General features: G+C 44.1%; 1 protein-coding gene across 1 annotated transcript; it reads right to left on the bottom strand.

The window, feature by feature from the left end:
• Positions 1 to 444: 444 nt before the first annotated feature.
• Positions 445 to 16,874, bottom strand: fgf5 (fibroblast growth factor 5). The gene is made up of 3 exons (XM_056417934.1): positions 16,150 to 16,874; positions 14,351 to 14,454; positions 445 to 942 (listed from the first exon to the last, which is right to left on the bottom strand). Exons 1-3 carry the CDS (start codon positions 16,364 to 16,366, stop codon positions 445 to 447), a joined length of 819 nt encoding a protein of 272 aa, XP_056273909.1. The 5' UTR covers positions 16,367 to 16,874.
• Between the last annotated feature and the right edge of the window lie 643 nt (positions 16,875 to 17,517).

The raw sequence follows: 17,517 nt of genomic DNA on the forward strand, positions 1-17,517 counted from the left end.
CTTTGGGAGTAGTTACACTTCGGCTGGTCCAACCTTTTCATGTAATCTCCCTCAAATCCACCTCTGAGGTGGGATCAGGGTAATCCTGATTTTTAGGATCAAACTGATCCAGATTTCCCACTAAAGTTTTGAAATACTCAACAGCAGTGTTTAATCCGGATAAAAGGCAGGATTGACTTACCAAATCCGAATCTGAATCTTCAGGATCAGATTTGCTTTGAAATACCCGTTTATGGGATCTGATCAGGATTTAATCCAATCCAGGATGATTAATCCTGGTGGATCATTTTGAAATACCGGCCCCTGGAGACCCGGAATGCTTTGAACGCTATACACACCAATGGTTGTCAAGTTTTTTTGGGAGCGTGTCCTTTGCCTCCGCTCTTTTTTTGGGGGCGTGTCCGTCACTTGTGTGTTCAGCGTCTTCAAACTTTTTGGGGGCATCTATCCAAACCGGTATTTAGGCCAGTATTTGACAGGCGTACGTCTCGGCCCCGTTCCCGCACAGACGGCCTTGACAACCAGAGGTACCGGAGGTTTGACCACCGGAGGCTTGGCCACTGGAGGTACCGGATGTTTGGGTACCTGAGGTTTGACCATCTGAGGTTTGGCCACCGGAGGTTTGACCACCGGAGGTTTGGGCGCCGGAAGTTTGACCACCAGAGGTTTGGGGTTCGGGGTCTTCCACCTCTCTTTGCTGCGGCCCGTGATGGTGAAGCCTCGCTCGCCGTCATCCTGAAGAATGAGCCTCGGCAGGAAGTGCGTGGCCACATGCTGCGGTTTGACCCGCGGGCTGGAGCCCATTTTGGCTTTGCCACGCTTGTTGAGGGCCACAAACCAGTCGCGGCCGGTCCGGTGGTTCCGGTGGACCACCGAGGCGTACGTATTGTAGCTGTTCTCCTGGAAGCGTTCCCGGAACCGGCAGTCGTCGGAGAACCGATCCTGAAGGAAGAAAGAATGTAGACTTTAATCATTATCACGTGGGATATAACTTTTTTATAAATCTCATCTCATAGACAATGAGTCTCATTAAAGATTACAACAAAAGAATAGCAATATATATATAAAAATGTATACAGTATATCATGACATTTTATATTTATATAAATATATATATTCAAAACATATATATTTTTTATTTTTTTATATATATATATATATATATATATTGATATATATATATATATTGGTTCAAAATGGCAACATAGTTGAAAAATAGAATTATAATTAAAGCTGCAAGCAGCGATGAACGGGTCCTCGTTCCTGCTTCGCACGTCGGGGGTGCGGGCCGGACGCCGGCCCCCTCCGCCGAGAACACATGCCCGCCGTTCGGACGTTTTATCGTTCGTCACGCGACACTGATTTTACTTTGCAAGTGGGTGGCGCTTTGACTCTGAGTGAAAAAAGGCTTGTTGATATCCTTAGCAGGGTTTTTCCTGCATAGAGAAAATGTGGGCGCGCGCCTAAGCCGTTTTCCCGAACGCCTATGACAAATCCCGAGCGCTTAAGGGCTCGATCACACCAGACGCGCCTCTCAAAAAACGCGTAGCCCGCAAAACCATTGATTCCCTATGGTACGGCGCGACTTTCAGACGCGCCTTTTAAATGCCACGCGGCGCAGGTTTTTTGCGTTTTTCAGGGGTGGTTAAAAGTTAAAATATTCTCAACTTTAAGCGCGAGGTGCGGAGGCTCACAGCTCATCAACGTCACACTCGGCCAATGCAGCCAATCGAATCAAGCAGGAGGCTTTCCTTCCTGTTTTCCGGAGGAGAACCTCATATTATATATTATATTAGCGGTATTTAATTACGAAGATCTTTATCATTCTAAATCTAAACACGACTCAAACTGACTCCTGCTCGGTCGGAAGTGAAACTGAAAGCCTCGCCATCGAGACACAATTGGCGGAATAGATGATGTTGTTCGCTGTACTCTTTCCTTTCTTTTTTTAAATATCTTAAACCCAAAATCAACGATTGGTTGCGCACGCAGGTCCGTTTCACAGGTGCACCGCGCTGTTTTGCCCGGCAGGTTTTTGACAAGGCAATTTTGGTGCGGCTGCGTTTTTTAGAGTCGCGTCTGGTGTGATTGTGCCCTAAGGCAAAAAAAACTCTGCGATGGAAAAAAAAAAAAAACTGTGTTCATCACGTGCATGTCAGCGAATATGTTCTCAATAGTATGTTTCAAGTAGGCTACAGCCGAACCCTCATTCTGTTTTGATCAATAGTAATCGAGTTGATAAGCTTGTCTTCTTGTCTGATCAATACGCAACTGTGAGGTGCGCGAATGGACAGAGCGGCCAGCTGCTGATCACTCAACAGCCCGACGTGCACAAATACACCTGTACAAATGCAAATGGAATTTCCACTCAAAATGCTGACAAAAGTTTGATTAACGATTTTCAATGCAGCCTCCATTGGTATTATTAACATGGAATGATAATATATAGTGTAGGCACGAAGAAAATAAAAGGAAATTGCAAAACATCTGGGAATAAATAAATTGATTAGAATATATATATAAAGTTCTATGTGCTCGCTATAACTTCTATTGGAGCCGTTAATCACTCGTGCAATGCATGTCCGCGAATATGTTTAATAGTATTTTTCAGGTACTGCCGAACCCTCGTTCTGTTTTGAGCAATAGTAATCGCGTTGATAGACAGATTGAGTGTGTCTTCTTGTCTGATCAAGACTGATTTATGAAAAAAACAAAAACAAAAATACATAGATGTCTGCTAATTACGGTGACATGGCAACACAACACAAAAAAAAATTTGGGAGCACCGAAGACCCATTTTGACCCAGGAAAAACCCTGCTCAGGTCGTGAATTCTATGAAGCATGAGAAGTTTGGAGCAGATTCGAGCGAGACCAGTGTGGCCAGTAGGGGGCGCTTTGACAATTTGAACATATACATGCATCATGTGTATCTACGTGAAGTGTAGACCTTGTCATGTAAATTACATGTGAATGTGATGCTTTTTAGGCTGATTTGCTTTGGCCGCTCAGTGGCGCGATGACTCAAATTTAGAATTAGCATCTGGATGTCTTCAGGGTCAGTATGTTATGACATACGAGGAATATGGAGCAGATTGGATAATGTATGGCCGATTTACATCAACTTACATTTTAATGGCGAATGCTGATTATTTGCCGGTCCGGAGAACGCACAAACTTTAATATTTTTAAAATCTTTCAAAGATTTCTCAAGACAAAGGTCTCAAGACTATACTGGCCTAGTTTGGAATGAATCGGGTTTAAGCTCTAGGAGGAGTTAACTGTTTAACAACCCCCCAAAACGTGAGAAAATAATGCAAAAAGTCCCACTATACCGGGGAACAGCAGCCCTGAGTCTATTATTCATGCAGTTGGCAATGTATGGGGCAGAACCAATAAACCACCAGACAGTAATGCTTATAGACGTCTGAGGTCTTACTCTGGCGTCACTACTCATGCAGGCGAAGAATGCCTAGACAGCTGGTTGGAGCAGGTTAATTCATGGTGAATGAAGGTGAATGCTCTGTGAAGGAAAAAAGAAGAAGACTACTTGAGAGTATCAAGAGAGTTTCATATAGATCCCTCCAACGGCTGCCGGGAGAGATATTGTCAGATTTCCTGCAAAGATTAGAGAGGTCTCTTATCAAAGTAGTGCATGGAGGTGGTCTACAGGTTAGCGCCGCTAACACTGCCCGAGTTTAGCGGCTAATTCGAGGTTCAACTTCTGACCTCCTTTTACTTCAGTTGAGAGTTAGGGAGTGGAAAGATACCTAACTTTCTGACTATTACAAGAGATTCGAGAAGAAGAAGATCGCCAGTCGGCAAGACGAAGCCTAAGAGCACCGCTGCGTCGTCACAACGTGCACGCAGTACAAGCAGAGAAAGAATTTGAGCCGGAGTTGGTTTACAAGAGGGAAGAACTGAAAGGTAGGATTGGTGAGCAAACAAGAACCGAGCACCAGCTACCATCTGATTGTCCACCAAGTGGTACAAAGGAAAACTGAGTCACACACTGAAATACAGTCACTTAGAAAACAAGTGAAAGTATTGGAAGATGAAACGAGTGTGATGGAAATGAACTTTCCTGTCGATTCCCCACGAGAGACTACGTCCCAGTTTGATCGATACAAAGGAGCATCAAGCCCCAAACCTGTTCTGTTCAAAGTGCAGTCTTCAAGTAAGAAGAAGAATACTTCTGTTACAGATGTGGAGAGAACGGACATATTGCTTCAAGGTGCTCGGAACCGGAGAATCCACCGAAAGAATATACCCTCTCAATATAACCCCTCAAGGTAGAAGTCCCTGAAAAAGATCCCAGGCTGGACACATGGGAGTAGAACGAACCACTGAACTGATCAGAGACCGATTCTATTGGCCCAGCATGACAACTGAGGTCGAGCAGTACATCCAAACCTGTGGACGATGTATCTCCAGAGAGACGCTCCCGCATCGTGCCTCACCGTTGAATCAGATATCTAGTCAACGTCCCTTGGACCTGTTCGTATTGACTTCCTGCAGTTGGAGCCTGATTCCAAATTGGTTGCTAATGTGTTAGTGATAACGGACCACTACACACGGTATGCCCAGGCATTTCCAACTAAAGATAAAAAATCTCTCACAATAACTAAAGTACTCTGGGAGAAATTATTTGTTTATTACGGTCTACCTGCCAGAGTACACTCTGATCAGGGCAGAGATTTTGAGAGTCGGCTGATCAAGGAGTTTCTTACTATGCTAGGGATCCCGCAAGGTGATCCCAATCAGAAAGGTTCAATCGCACTCTCCTGGCGATGCTTGGTACCATGGACCCTGAACAGAACCATCACTGGAGCCAGCACGTCAGTCAACTAGTACATGCGTACAACTGTACTAAAAATGGTGCTTCTGGATACTCTCCATATTGCCTGATGTTCGGCAGGGAAGCAAGATTACCAGTCGACCTTTGCTTTGGAACATCGCCTGATGGTGAGAGTGAGTCCTCTTACCAGCAGTGTGTTGCACGGATGAAGAAAGAGTTGCAGAGTGCCTATCGGATGGCCTCTGAAGCCGCAACAAAGAGTCACCTGAGAAATAAGGCATACTATAACCAACGTGTAAAACAGGGGTCCCCAAACTTTTTCCTGAGAGGGCCACATAACGTTTCCCTTGTCTGCTGGAGGGCCAGCCGGGGTGCTAGTGAGAGTGTGCTCACCTGTGTGCGCGCATCACGGCTGAGCGATGCGCGCACCACTCGCTGTGAGCACTTCGCGTGCAGACAGCATTTAACGGAGCGGAGCAGCGCGTGCGCTCTGATCGCTCTTTTAATGAAGTATCGATACTAAAAATATGCTAAATCACATCGTTTTTAACGTACGGGTACTTTGTTAGTATCGCTACACCGTGCAGCGTGACAGCAGTAGATGTAGCGGACTAACATTCAAGCTAACCTAACTTCCCAAACGCTGTCGACATCTGAACGCTGATTGGCCGAGACGCGACACGTCTCATCAAAGATGTTTTATTGCGAAGAGCACCACTTCACATTTTCTCTGCGTCTCACTGCAATCTCAACGGCAGCGGGCAGGGTGAAAAAAATAATAAATCGGAACGCGTCTCTGGTATTGTTCAGGGGGCCGGTCCAAATGTGGAGGCGGGCCGAATACGGCCCGCGGGCCGTAGTTTGGGGACCACTGGTGTAAGAGATCTGTCCTTGGCAGAAGGGGCCAGAATCCTTCTTCGATATATATATATATATATGAAGAAAGGACACATTGGTGAAGATGTATTATTTGGGCATATCTGTAACCCTTCTCCTCAGCTTCCCCCAGAGGATCATGGGAAAGGTCCCTTTTAAAAGAGCGTGACCAATCAGAGCCGCTAAAAAGCAGCTGTACAAGCATTATGATTTTAACAATAAGATCTCTGGAATCCGGCTGCGACCATTAAATCCTGTATGAACCACAGCGTGGGGACCAGAGCTTAGTGTGTGTGTGTGTGTGTGTGTGTGTGTGTGTGTGTGTGTGTGTGGGTGGGTGGGTGTGTGCGTGTGTGCCAGAGCTGCAATGTTGGTCTGTTAAATCGCTCCAATCCACCCATAGCGGTGACGCAGGAGTTCTGTTCCACTTTCATAATCATCTTTAAAACAAACAACAACAACAACAACAGCAGCAGCAGCAGCAGCCAAGAGGAACCCGTCAGTCACTTTGAATAACTAAATGTTCCTCGTGTTCCCCAAAACGCTGTAGCGGCATCACGTTCTGCTGCTCTGTCCTCTGCAGCGAGACGCAACGGTTTGTTTTCGTTTCAGAACTCCAGGAAAGGGGCGGGGCTAGAGCGAGGAAGTCGAGCAGGCATCCCCGGGTCCATGTCACAAGTTTCCCACCGCGAGATATTTATAGGCACAAAACGGCGTGGCATGGTTTATGAAAAGTGGTGCACGGTATCTCATTTCAGTCTCATTACCGTTCAAATTACCGTACAAATACAGCTAGCATTGTTAGCGTTGCACATTTCTGCAAAAAACACTGATACCCCGAAGTTTCCGAACCATGAAGTTCAGCGTTCCGTGAATACTTTCCACGTCGACCTCGATTCACGCTACGTGACGTGGTTCTAAGGTGGACTTTTCACACGTAACGTTGTGACAATGGCTCAAAGCCAACAACGTGTTGGGGTCACCTGGGTTAAAGTCCTTCAGAGATGTGGTTGGCTAGATTTAGGTAACAAGGCTACCTGGTTACGGTTCGTGTCACGATAATAACGTACAAACGTAAATAAACGACAACCGACTTTCGTTGCGTAACAACAAAGTTAACGTGTTGGGGTCCCCTGGGTTAAAGTCCTGCAGAGACACGGTTAAGTAGACTGAGGTAACAAGACTACTTGGTTAAGGTTTGTGTTACGATAATAACTTACAAACGTAAATAAACGACAATCGTCTTTCTTAAGGGACGTTGCGTAAGAACAAAGCCAACGTTTTAGGGTCACCTGGGTTTAAGTCCTGAACAGACACGATTCGATAGATTTAGGTAATGTTACTACTTGGTCAAAGTTCGAGTTACGATAATAACGTACAAACGACAACCAAATTTCTCAAGTGACGTTTCGTAACAAAGTCAACGTTAACTTTCCCGTGGGACATGAACAGAGGCCTCCTGGGTTAAAGTCCTGCAGAAAAACGGTTGGATAGATTTATGTAACGCGACTTCTTGGTCAAGGTTGAGGTTTGCGTTACAAAAATAACGTAAGAACATAAATAAACAACAAGCGATTTTTTCTCAAGGGACATTGCGTTACACATCAAAGCCTACGTTAACCTTTAAGTGGGACATGGACAGCGGCCTCCTGGGTTAAAGTTGCTACACATTGCTACCACGTCACTTTTCAATAACTGTCGCTAAAAATCTGATACGCGTCGCAGGCCGGTTAGCAGAATGTTGCCCAACATCAAATGTTCCTCCTCGATGCAGTTTTCGAAGACACGCTCCCCAAAACCTCTCTGGAAATATTGAAATCCATCGATTTAATAGATCAAATCGATTTAATTAATTGACCAAATTCAGTTGTTTTTTTAATTTCCCTTCGTTGCAAACAACACGACCAGAGCGTCTTCACTCAGAAGTTTCAGAGAGGCTTTGATTGACAGCCGCTGTGCAACTGTCAATCAAAGCCTCTCTGAGATGGGGAAAGTCTGCAGAGATCACAGACAAAGCTCCTGTGATATTTGAGCCACAACGATCCGATCACTATCAGATGTGACGAAGAGCAAGATGATATTGTGTGTGTGTGTGTGTGTGTGTGTGTGTGTGTAAGCGTAAACAGAGGGGAGGATCTGGATGGTGGGAGTTTTTCCTCTGGAGAAATAGGAGCCATCGCTTTGTATCTCTCTCCCCAATTTAAAGACGATCATCTCAGCCGACAGGAGGGACCCGGTTCAGGTTTCATTAGAGATAATAAACCCACTTACGCACACACACCCTGGCACACACCCAATAAAAATAACAACAACCCCCGATGCAGGCCTGAGTCGTGGCTGGAGATCGCAGAGGCCTGACACGGTAGTGGCCGCTTCACTTTAGTCCCCAATTACCTCTAATCAGCTCAACAGCTGTTGCTGTACCATATATCACAACAATCCCCTCCCGCTTAGGCCCCGCCCCTCTACCTGACAGTGAGGCTGGATTGGCGGTTGGTCTCACACGCCAGAAAACAATGACGGACAGATCAACCAAAAAATTAGAAAACACAAATCCTATTGTATACAGGGCTACCTTTATATATATTTTATTATTATTATTATTATTATTATTATTATCTATCTCATCAAAATATGTTATAAGGGCTGCATATATATGTATATATATATATTAGGGCTGTCAATCGATTAAAAAAATTTAACTAATTAATCGCACATTTTGAAATTGCGATGAATTAATCGCGATTAATCGCGCTTAAAAGTGTTTTCCTTCTTTTTAAAGACAAAACTTCACACAGAGCTGTGTTTTCAAAGAGGCTCCTACATATACAGTGCCAGCGAGGTATTTAATATCGTGGATGATAAATTGTTTCTTCAGTGAAACATCAGATTAGTAAAAAATATATATATATTGAGACCCCATTGGTCCTGTCATCTTTAACATTGAACAGCAGCAGAACCAGTGGCCTTGGTAACTGACTGACATTCAAATAGGAGGCTGGGGGCATTTTATACATTTTACAAAATAAATTAAATTCACCGTTTAAAGTATTTTGCATGTGACACATCCCCACGTGTTATACATCAAACATTCCAGAACAATCTCAGCTCTGAAATTAGGCTCATGGTCCTCGCGCCGTGTTCTCTGGTTCTCTGACTGACAGGCTGCTAAATGAGCCTAACCTGTGAGGTGGGAGGTCCTTTGTGATTTACTGAGTGTTCATTGGTTGTTTTTTTACCGAAATGTTGACAGACAAACGGATTGACAAATCACGGTGAAGGTTTCGTGTGACGAGTTCTTTCCGCGCCGCGTCACCCGACACGTCGCCCTCCGTTCCTCTGGCTGTGTCTACTACCGCGCACTTGAGCACTTCGAGCACTGACTTTCAGTGCTCGAAGTGCGCCACACTGACAAAACCAGCAAAATTCAGTGCACTGAAAGTACCCGGATGGTGCACTGCAAACGGGCCAAAAATGTAGTGTAAAACGATGGACACTACTCGCACTAAGCGGCCGCCATCTTGGCGACGTAGCGGAAGAGGAGGAGCCCTTTCGCCAGCTTTTCATTTTATTTCTAAAACAATGGCGGACAGCACAAGCGGTAGACCACGAAGCTACAGACCGTAATGTAAGTATCAGCGGTAATTACACATTGTACTGGTATTACAATGTACTACTAACATGCCATTCTCAGATTAGTGATCATACCTAGGTAGCATTAGATGCCATTGGATCTCCATGGCAGTTATGATAAGCTAGCTGGGTAATCCACCACCCGGCCAGTCCGACGAAGGTGCACTTTTATCGGACACTTTTCGCTTGACGAGCGGGGGCAGGTCGGCTCCAGGCGCTTGCTCCAGCGGCAAGTCCGACGACAGATAGCTATGTCAGTCATCGGACAGTGTTAAACAACGGCTGTTCTGTTAAACAATCGAAATAGCAATTTTAATAATGGATTAACAATGGATATGCTCAGTTTAATAACGGGTTAACATGACACCGCGAACGTTTACCAACACGCCGCCCGATAATTAATACCGTTACGATCGCTATCTAAGCTTGTCCTTCTTGAAATAATTGTAGCTTTCAATCATCGTTGTGTTTTTTTAATGTCGTGTATGTATTAATTTAAATGTAATCGTGGTCTGGGACAGAGCACTGAATGGCTATCCTATTTCTGTTTCCTGCCCCAGAGACGTTTCCTGGAGGTGCTGGTGCTGGTCCTCTGCTGCCCTCCCACATCTGCATCTGGCTCCAATGACCTCTGGCACCTCACATCCACCTCCAGGGCCTTTAAGAAGATGGACCGCCATCGCGTATCCCGAAGGACCTCTCCACAACACACCTGACAGGCAGCAGTTGTAGCTTGGAGGTGACAGGCTGCCTGAAGGGGTCATGAGGCAGATGGGTTGGGACAGGCAGGGTAGCCACCATCCCCAAGGATACAGTATCCTGGTGGAGGGATGACTGCTCATAGAAGATGGGGCTGTTATTCAGGACCCTGGCATCATGCACTGAGGGGCCTGTCCCTGGCCACCACCCGATAGGAGGTCAACAAATAAAAACTAGACAGGAGATCCCAACCGTGGTCAGTCAGTGCCCAGCACAGCCATGAGGGCGTTGAATGACTCGGTGAGCCTGAAGTCCACCCTCATGTCACTGTGGCCATCACAATACAACGCCAGCAGTGGCATTGCAACATTGATACGGCAGCGCCGCCTGGGACTGGGTGGCTGCTGTAGAGTGTGTGGGGCGGCAGGGAAGATTATATTAATATGTAAGTCATTTTATCAATAAAATGTTGTCATTGAGGTTTTGTAGTCTTATATTGCGTTTTCTGATTTATATTAGAATTGATGCATGTTTGTAACAATAATTAATATGCCTGTGTGTTCAATTGCTAATTGATTCCTGTATCAGGGTGAACTTCACTACAACAGAGATGTGTATAAAAGTACAGTCAGTCAAAGTAGGCCTATTACTGTGTGAATTCACCCAGATGATGCCTATCATTTCAGTGGATAATTCTTAAAACTAATTGGAATCTGGGACAAACATGTACAGATTTGTCATGTTTTATTTCCATATGGTGGTTATGTGGATTGCAAAGAAGAAGGCTACTTCTGACAAAGATAATTGAGAATTTAGCATACCTAGCGAGGAGAATTTAATTGCAACTACTACATGAAGCTATGCTGTGAAGGTAAGGCAAAATCACAATTAAATTTACATATACCATCTCGACTTCAGCCAGAAGGCGGAGGCTCCTGCCGCGATTGTGGAGGTATCGCAGTTTCCACATGGGGTGGAGAAAGGTAAACAAGGGACAACAAGAGGGCAAGAAGTGCATTCATTTTGTCACTAAGGGTTAGGGTATCGCAAACAGATTTGCATATGTCACTCCCGGCTTAATTTCGCGGGTGCCGTGAACAGATTTGCGTCCGTCACTTCCGCCAAGTGGTTAACGGTTAAGTGTTCCATTTGAGACAGCACTTCATCAGCGACGCAGTACACTGCAATGCAGTGCACTGAATTGCAGTGCACTGCATTGCAGTGTACTTCGTTAAGTGCGCGGTAGTAGACACAGCCTCTGTGTATCAGAGGGGGAGACGGGAGGAAGGAGGAGCAGGAGGAAACCCGACTGATTCATCCACGAGTTAAACTGATTTCTGCTCCTTATTTTCGCGGAGAAATAATTGTTTTAAAAACGGAAACAGTGTCAAACCGTACTGCCGCGGTTAAAAAAGAAAAAGAAGAAAAAAAAGAAGTTGCGTTAATTGCGTTAAAATATTTTAGTGCGTTAACGCGGCCAAATTAATCGCATAGATTAACGCGTTAACGCTGACAGCCCTAATATATATATATGTATTTATGTATATATTTTTATATATAAATATATACACATTCATATATGCATATAAATATACAGTATATGTATACATATATATTTATTTCTATATAAATATACAGTATATTTATAGAAATATACATATGGAAATATACCGTATATATATGTATATATAAATAAATAAAGAAAAACTTTAGGAGAAAACCAATACTAATTATACTTAGTTAATAATCTCTGAGATTTAAGAGGTCTAAAAGAATTAAAAAAGTAACATTCTCTGAGATTAAAGACACCTGAATTTTGGGTTGTTGTTAAGGAACCACATAACTTTACTTGGCTTATTGTATATTAATAACGAGACATTTCACAGAATTAAAATGAAAGAAATTATTATTGTTTTTAGGTTTTATCTGACCAAATAAAACATAAAAGATAATGTCAGAGATTTGGAGAAATATGGTTTTAAAAAAAAGGGATATGGTAAAAAAAATACCATACATTTTTTTGACATATTTTTGAATTTCAGGGGTACGTTTAAATTCTGTGAACCCTGAATGTTTATTGAATGCAATTTAGACCTGCAGGTGGCGCTAGAGTCAGTAGGACTCTGGAGACCATGAATGTGTTGAAATATGCCCCTCAAACATAAATATATTTTTATATATATATATGTAAATATATATATATATTTAAAATATTATATATTTATATATTTAATATAAATACATCACAGCTGCAAAAGAGAGCGTAGCCGAAGCACTACAAAAAGCATGCGTTCCATCAAGCGGTCACATTTGCCGCTCTTTGACCCTTTGACCTCTCCAAAGATGATGTTTGCGATGTGCATCCGTCTCCTCGCCACCCGACACCCCCCCCCCAGACCTAAGGGCCCAGATGCCTGACGGAGAGAGAGCCCCCATCGAGGGTTCTACATCCACCCCAAAACTATAAAGTACGCTGTAGCTGTAGACACAGATTGGAGTTTGAGTTGTTCAAATATTTCCCCGAGGCAGAAGGAATGAGCTCCGCCGGTTGGAGCCGGAGGGCTCGACTCAGAGAGCGAGGTATCTGAGGTGAGCGTTAAAGCTGCAGAAAATTACAACGTCTCACTCTTCATTTACCGCACATTAAACATTTTATATGAAGTTTTTAAAAGCCCGCTGTCAGCTTTGAGTTTTAAATGGAACAAACAACATCACACTTTTTTTTTCAAATATATATAAATATATATATATATATTGTGCAAACTTAATGCTGAGCTTTAAAGCGGTATTCTAAACGTCTTCTAAACATCTTCTGAACGTCTTCTGAACATCTTCTGAACAACTTCTGAGTGCCTGCTAAACGTCATATAAATGTCTCCTGAACGTCTTCTAAGCGTCTTCTAAACATCTTCTGAATGTCTTCTGAACGTCTTCTAAATGTCTTCTAAACATCTTCTGAACGTCTTCTGAACACCTTCTGAACGTCTTCTAAACATCTTCCGAACGTCTTCTGAACGTCTTCTCAAAGTCTTCTCAGTGTCTTCTAAACATCTTATAAACGTCTTCTGAACATCTTATAAAGATCTTCTGAACGTCTTCTGGACGTCTTATAAAGATCTTCTGAACGTCTTCTGGACGTCTTCCTCGGCAGACTGGGTTTTAGTTCTGGAAAGATGTGGAGATCCAGCCACTCACAATCACAGACACAAAGGAGACCCTCGCCATCCACGCTGACATGCCTGATAAGGACAGATCATGAGTCCTACTAATTGTCCCCCGTCCTAAGCCCCGCCCCGCTTTTGCTCAGAACTCCAGTAGCTTATAACACAACACTTAGATTTAAGTATATAAGTATATCGGTTCAAAGGTTATTCACAGACACTTTACGTTGTATTTTTTTCTGCAAGGGTTTGGGTTGCTACTGATGAGTTACCGTTAGCCAGAAATTACGATGGCTAACATTTTCTTTGTGTTTAATTAGCTCTCTAAGGCTACCTCCGGTTGTAAATCCTGCAGTCTGCTGCTCCACTTCCTCCTCGTCCATCATATTTATATTAGATGCTGGACACCCGGCGGTCGCATGAGACAGAACTCACTTTGAGGAAGCAAGATGGCCGCCAAGAGCGTAGCTCCCCGCCGACGAGGGATCCGAGCTTATAGACTCTCCGGCTCTGATTGTTTACTCCACATATTAATCTTCACTCGGCTCTGAGTGTCCGGACTGGACTTTAATCCGCTCTTCCCGTTAACACATGCTAACGGGGAGGCGGCTGGCTCTGCCCGCCATGCCGAGGCCGAGCTGCTGTGGGCAGATTTGGGCTTATTTGTGTGTTTGGGGGGGAAGGCTTGGGGGCAGGGTGGGGTTTGAAAGTCTTTATAAACCCGTGGCTAAAGGTTGCAGCAGCATGCCGTGACACGCTGACGTCTGGTTGGTAGATTTTGTTTGCAGCACAGATGCAAAGCTGCACACGTTAATAAATAAGACACATAGCTGCACTGGGCCACGTTTTGATGGAGCAGAACAGATGTTTGAGTCCAGAAGACAGACTTCATCTTTTGATTCCACGAAACGCACGAGTCCGCCATTATCGACACGTGTACTTCCGTTTATAGAAAGGTGTTCCAGAGAGACGAGAGCAATCTGATAATGAATATCTTTGTTCATATTAATATTAAACATCACTGGAGGACTTCAGCCTCTTTTAGCTCATTGTTTACATATTTACAGATTCATCCTCATCAACTCTAGCTGTTAATAAACCAGGTGTACACCAGGATGTACATTAGTATTATCATCATGTACACGGGTTAGCACCAGAGGTAAAAGCATGTCGTTGGATACTCACGGTGGCGTAGAGCCGGCCTCTCCTATTCATGGCCAGGAATCGGTTCCCGTGGACCCCCTTGATGCCAATGACCCCCTGAGAGACGGCGAAAAGCTCCAGGACACCTGAGGACAAGCAGACGTGGTTGATGGGCGATACAGAGAGTTTATTACTGCTGCATCCACTTCGGTAAGGGAACGGATGCTTATGTCAAACTTTGGGTATTTCGATTCACAAAAAAATGTATGGTGAACAGATGAGCAGCGATACAAACACATTTTAGTTTCATGGCAATTTATTTATTTTCCTCATCAGTATTTTCAAACCACAGTCAAAAACAAAGTCATTATTAGGGAGTTGTTTTTTGTCACTAGATTTAAGTAAATGCCTGTAGTGAATAATATATGTTTTTAAAGGTCCAGGGGGGCGGGGGGCGTGAAAATGTGGTTTCTATAAATATATATATATATATGCATATTTGTATATATATAAATATATTATTAAATATATAAATATGCTTTTTTATATATTTATTTGTATTATATATATGTATTTATTTGTATTATATAGATTTAGATTTATATATATATTTTATATACTGTACACATATATATTTATATTTATACATAATTAATTTTTCCTTTATTTTATATTGAAATTGCTTTTGTGTGTTTATATACAAAAATGAATACCATATATTGATTTTCTTTTATTTTGATGAAGAATAGTCAGCCGAGCGCTAAAATTATCTTTTCAAAATAAAATCTTCCACAGTTACGGTGATACGTCTGTGAAGGTTAAACACGACTTGTTCCTCTACCAGAAGTCGTTCAAACACTTATTTAACATTATCTTTAGAGACGCTGAGACACGTAACCTCCGTTAGCCCTGTACTCCGGTTAGCTCGGTACGCTAACCGGAGTACAGAGCTAACGGAGGTTACGCGTCTCGGCGTCTCTCAAAAGTGGGTCGGCTCGTATTTACTGTATCGAAATAAATAAGTGCATCTTATAAACCCCGATGTCATAACAGGTTCCTCAGGGTTCTGTAAACAGCATTTTGTTTTTGTGTTTCATCCCATGTCACTCATCTATAACATGTGATGACCTCATCAATAGAAGATGTCATGTCAACACAGTGGTATAGTTTCTTGGTAAGCAATAACATGTTGCTCACTAAAAACATCAGTAAATGAAACATTGTTGTTATTAGAATACTTATTGGCTAAATAGTATGATAATCATCCACATAGAATAGTATAAATAAATAAAACTCAACATGTTCTGTCTATATCATCCAGTAACAGCCTCGAAAAGCCCTAAACCCCTTAAATATGTGTCTATCCAGCCTCAATAAACTTCTTCATCACAACAAATATCACAGAAATAATATTGTACTCGTACAACAACATATTACAGCCTTTTGTTTGTGTGTTGTTATCCAAATATTAAAAGTAAAATCAATGAATTTGCATGAAAGTGTGAAAAGATTCAATATGAGTCTGATTTGATTGTCCAATCACTTCCGGCTTCATTGCACCTGTCGCACCTGTCGCGGGCGCAATTAGTCTACCTGCCGACACCAACAAGGCCCGCGGACCAGATACCTCACGGGGGGTCAGGCGGCCTGAGTTCAGGCGCGCGCACCTCCCGTGTCAATATAATAATAATAATAAAAAATCTAAAATAGCAAAACTGCAAAACAGAAGAGATGATCAATGAAAGAGCCGTGTGCGCAATCCCGCGGCGAGACGCGCACTCGGACCCATCCACGCGCCCAGAGTGCGCGTGGTCAATCACCTCGTAATTCTAGAGACTCACTCAGCTGGTCCGGCTCGTGGCTGCCGTTGACGCGGCCGTCCGGATGGATCTGGAGGTGGAAGCCGATCCCGACCCGGCAGTAGAGCCGGCAGGTCCTGCGGCCCGACCGGACCCGGTCCCGGTCCTCCAGGAGGACTTGGCGCTCCAGAGAGACGCGAGGCGCTGCGGCGGCGCAGACCAAGTGCGCGACGGTCAGAAGGTAAAGAAGAACGTGCATGGTCCAACAGAGAGAAGGACGCGCTGCTAGGACACTTCTAGCATGTTTTTTGGGGGGTGTCGCTCTTGAGGCCCCGGATACTCTCTCACGCGCGCGCAGCGCTCCTCCTGGGCATTACAGCCGGATATTTATATCGCCAATGATCTCACTCCCTGGCGCGTGCCTGAGCTCTGAAGGTCCTCTCTTTCCTCCGGATGCCGTCGCCACGCTGCCGCTCCCGCCGCCACAGCCGCGGCAGCGCGCGGAGCAGGAGGAAACGCGCCGGACGCCGCGCATGTTCCCAGGAGCCGACAGCGCCATTGCGCGCGGAGCGCGGCATTTTACGCGCGGGGAGACATCGACGGTTCATGACGCATCAGTAGGGTTCGGACCGCGTATACCACCAGGTGGACTCCCGGCAGCAGTATCTATAGGCTTCAGTCCACCTCAGCACCGGATACGTGCGCGTGCTGCTGTGTGTGCATGCTTTGAGTATTTGGAGCAGAGCTGTGGCTCGTTGGAAGAAATAAAAATGTGAAAAGATGATGCACTTTTTATTGTTTAGTTTTCTATTTCCCAGAACAGAATTCCTTAATTCTGCTTTCCTGTTTAGTTGCATGTGCCACTGTTCATGCAGTGTGTGTGTGTGTGTGTGTGTGTGTGTGTGTGTGTGTGTGTGTGTGTGTGTGTGTGTGTGTGTGTGTGTGTGTGTGTGTGTGTGTGTGTGTGTGTGTGTGTGTGTGTGTGTGTGTGTGTGTGAGCCGTATTGTAATCATTTACACGCAGGACATGGACAGAGGTCTCCTGGGTGAAAGTCCTGTGTGTGTCTGACCCGTCTGAAATCACACATTTCTCTTTTCAATCTTCAGAGCACGCAAAGTTTTCTGTTCTTCGGAGCCTCGCATCGGGAAACATGAAATTCGAACAAAGCGTCGTCGTAATCGTTTGAACGTTAAATAACGGTCGCTCGATGCACGGCAAAATAAAACGTTGACGTGCAACGTGCCTGTTTGTAGAATCCGACATGTTTCCCTTGAGGCTGTATGAGAATGAACAAATAGTCCTTTAATGCACATTGTGGTTACTTCTTTTGACGAGTGTTTGAGATTGAAAAAAATAAAAAAACACGACATAATCATAACCCGCATGCCTGTTTCTAAAGAGTCCGTTTT

This window comes from Pseudoliparis swirei, chromosome 7, assembly GCF_029220125.1.
Source record: "Pseudoliparis swirei isolate HS2019 ecotype Mariana Trench chromosome 7, NWPU_hadal_v1, whole genome shotgun sequence".
Classification (NCBI taxonomy): Eukaryota; Metazoa; Chordata; class Actinopteri; order Perciformes; family Liparidae; genus Pseudoliparis; species Pseudoliparis swirei.

Coding starts and splice junctions, on each gene's coding strand:
- fgf5 (XM_056417934.1), bottom strand. CDS start 16,366: ATGCACGTTCTTCTTTACCTTCTGACCGTCGCGCACTTGGTCTGCGCC. Junction 14,455..16,149: donor CCACGAGCCGGACCAGCTGA/GTGAGTCTCTAG, acceptor GCTTGTCCTCAG/GTGTCCTGGAGCTTTTCGCC. Junction 943..14,350: donor GAGGCCGGCTCTACGCCACC/GTGAGTATCCAA, acceptor TTCTTCCTTCAG/GATCGGTTCTCCGACGACTG.